A 2,987-nucleotide genomic window follows, 5' to 3' on the forward strand; every position below is an offset into this window, starting at 1 on the left:
ATTAGGTAGCTCCCCCCCAAAATAATATACGATCACCAGCGGGATTGTGAAAGGGGACCATTTATTCCCCGCTCTGAATGGGTCCGCGTGGGACCCAAAAAAAACTTCACCTGCTTCCCCTCTCAATTAGGAATGTATCCCAAACTCTGACAGAAACGAGTTAAATTAGGCGTCCGCTAATTTTCCAGCGGCCCCTCCCACGTAATCCCCCCCCCCCCCCCCCCCCCCCCTCGGAGTCTTTTCCCATTCGAGCCCATGTGCCCCCCCCCCCTTACCCCCTTTTAATTCACCATCAGTTGAAAGGTTCAAATAGTGCCTAATGAAACAGTGACTAAATCGTCCTCTGTCGCTCGGAGGAACCCTGTCGCTGTCTCTCAAAGCGCTCTGAGCGCACAAGCCGTCGGGGGGTCTCCAGGCTAAATGCGGGTCCCAAAGCAGGACAATCTAACCTGTCAAAGCCCTTTGCCCACTTCTATATATCCCCGTTCTCTGGGCTTTTTTTCGCTCTCTCTCGAACCATGGCCGCATAATCAACCGACGTGGGACCGAAAAACGCAATTAAACTCGCTTTGGACGGCGCAAATCTTTTCAAAAGTGAACATTAATGGGGAGTATTGGCTGCTCCCCATGGGGGCGTTATTGGCTACCCTTTTTGTGGGCCGACCTAAGGAGACATTACAGCTACACTTGGAGCTGTGTTAAATATTGTTTCGAAATGAATAAAAACCACAATGACAGCTTAATAATACTAATTATAGCTGTCCATTAATGGAAATGGGTTCTCGTGTCTCTGGAAGATATAACTGCACTTAATGTGCAAAACTCCTCAGCTTTTACGCACGAGTGGCCAAAAAAAGTAACAATGTATAATATATAAGTCCAATAGCTGTCCATTTTTAAAGATGGAGTTGTGTTTGCATAATTGTAAAATGTGTTTTACACATTTACGTTTTTTTCCCATCTACAACTATGGGACCAGTGCTTCCTGGTAATGATTGCGTCATCATAAATTGATAATAATCATAATAATAATGCCTCATAGTCTTCTGCAGTGTTTATTTTGGAATGCAATCATGAAGAACTTTTATTGATGTGCCTCATTTTAATTGAAGTCTCTCAACTTGCAGTGATGCAAAAACACATTTAATTATATATATTTTTGTCAAATTCTTAATGATTAGAATATTTGTGTTTTTAGATCCTTCATCTGTCAAAACAATACACTCACAACTTCTTAGGTCAACTCGTCATGTTTATTACAATAAATACACATTATACATAGTTTACAAATGGTTGCGTACAGGGCTCCACACGGGTCTGTGTGTCTATGAGGGCTTTTCATCGGGCGATGGTTACAAACACTTACTGGGGTTATGTGAGCTAGACCCGGGTCTGTAGGCGAGAACCCGGAAAGGGGTCAAAACACGTCATCGTTACGGCACACATCGGTCATGTTTCCCGAGATCTTACCACAGCGTTAAAACACGTATTCACATTTCATTCCTTTTTTACATTTAGAAGCAGGATAAACATGAAACGGATATTTGAAACACTTCAGTTTTCATGCAGGATGTTTTTTTTCTGGGGGGCCCAGAGGTAACCTGATGCCCATAAAAGTGGCAGGCAGCAGCGGGGGTCTGGTCCCTCTCAGATGGGTGACACCAATTTCTCCTCCGACGCAGAGGCCGGAGACAGAGACTCCTCGTCCTCCGACCTCGAGTAGTCCGTGAGGCCGCTCGTGCACTTGCAACCGCTGCTGTGCGCGCTCCTCTGGGTGGCTTTGCCCTCCTTCTTGTGCTTCACCCTGCGGTTCTGAAACCAGATCTTCACTTGCTTCTCCGACAGGCTCAAGTACGTGGCGATTTCGATTCTCCTGAGTCTGGAGAGATACATGTTCGTGGAAAACTCCCTCTCAAGTTCCAGGAGTTGCGTGCTCGTGAACGCCGTGCGCATCCTCTTGCCGTTCTGTATGTGGCTGTTGTCGGAGGCGCCTGTTGGAGGAAGAAAAATATACAGTCAGACGTTTAGCTTTTTATTATCACAAAAAACTCAAATCAGATGCAAATGGCACAAAACATCGCGCGTAAATCCTTGTGCGTAAAAGCCGAGCGTTTAGTTTACAACTAGCTGAATGTGTAGCTATCGAACAGGTGGCTTACCAATAGAAAGACAGTGGTATCTCCTCGGGTCTGTGACGCTGAACGTGGGCGTGCAGACAGGTGTGTGTCCCGGGTGCGCGAGTGCAGGAGACTGCTGATGCGCTATCCTGTGACAGTACTGTGCCTCCACGCCCGGAAACTGACTCTTCAGCATGGGAATGCCGCCGCGGGAAGAGTGGAGGTGGGACGTGACGCACAGCGGGCAGACGCAGAAGGTCCCCGTCTTCCTGGACGGGCACATCGGAGAAGTGACCGTCATGACGCTTGGAGAGTGCATGCTGATGGGGATGAGGAAGTCCTGTCCCGGATGCTCCACCGGTCCGGGTCGAACTGCATCTTTGATTATTAAAGAATCGACGTAAAAAGACCTCGACATGGCTGCGCCGCTGATAAGTGATCTCTCCGCTCTGAAGACGATGGCCGTTTCTCATCTGAACCCCCTCGGGACCTCCAAAGGTGCTTATGTTTGATGGTTCAACAAAAGGGACCCCGAAGAGGGCTGGCCCTGCAGCGTCACCCACGTGCGCACCCGGCTCCGAAGGGTTTACACTGTCAGCGACCCAAACCACGTGACGTCTCCCTGGGCCTCCAATCACAACTTGCAGATTCTTCTCTTTTTTCTTTTCATCCCCGAATTTAGGAAAGTCTTGTGCACTAGAATAATATAACCAGACACATTACATAAATATATTTAAATATGTCCTTATGAACTATGTGGAACTTTCTTCATCAGACACAATAACTGAACCATCTTTCTGAAATAATGCCACAAAAACTAAAGCTTTAAAACTTGTTTTCCACACACACACTGCTTGTTTTCATGGTGTT

At 47.1% G+C, this 2,987-nt stretch overlaps 1 protein-coding gene across 1 annotated transcript; it reads right to left on the reverse strand.

Annotated features, from left to right (window-relative positions):
- Positions 1-1,647: 1,647 nt before the first annotated feature.
- gsx2 (GS homeobox 2) lies at positions 1,648-2,590 on the reverse strand (the record flags this gene model as incomplete). Its single annotated transcript, XM_079267073.1, is given in 3 exon segments — positions 1,648-1,991; positions 2,160-2,562; positions 2,564-2,590. Coding segments are annotated over 3 exon segments (774 nt in total).
- Between the last annotated feature and the right edge of the window lie 397 nt (positions 2,591-2,987).

This window comes from Melanostigma gelatinosum, assembly GCF_949748355.1.
Source record: "Melanostigma gelatinosum genome assembly, chromosome: 4".
In the NCBI taxonomy this organism is placed as follows: domain Eukaryota; kingdom Metazoa; phylum Chordata; class Actinopteri; order Perciformes; family Zoarcidae; genus Melanostigma; species Melanostigma gelatinosum.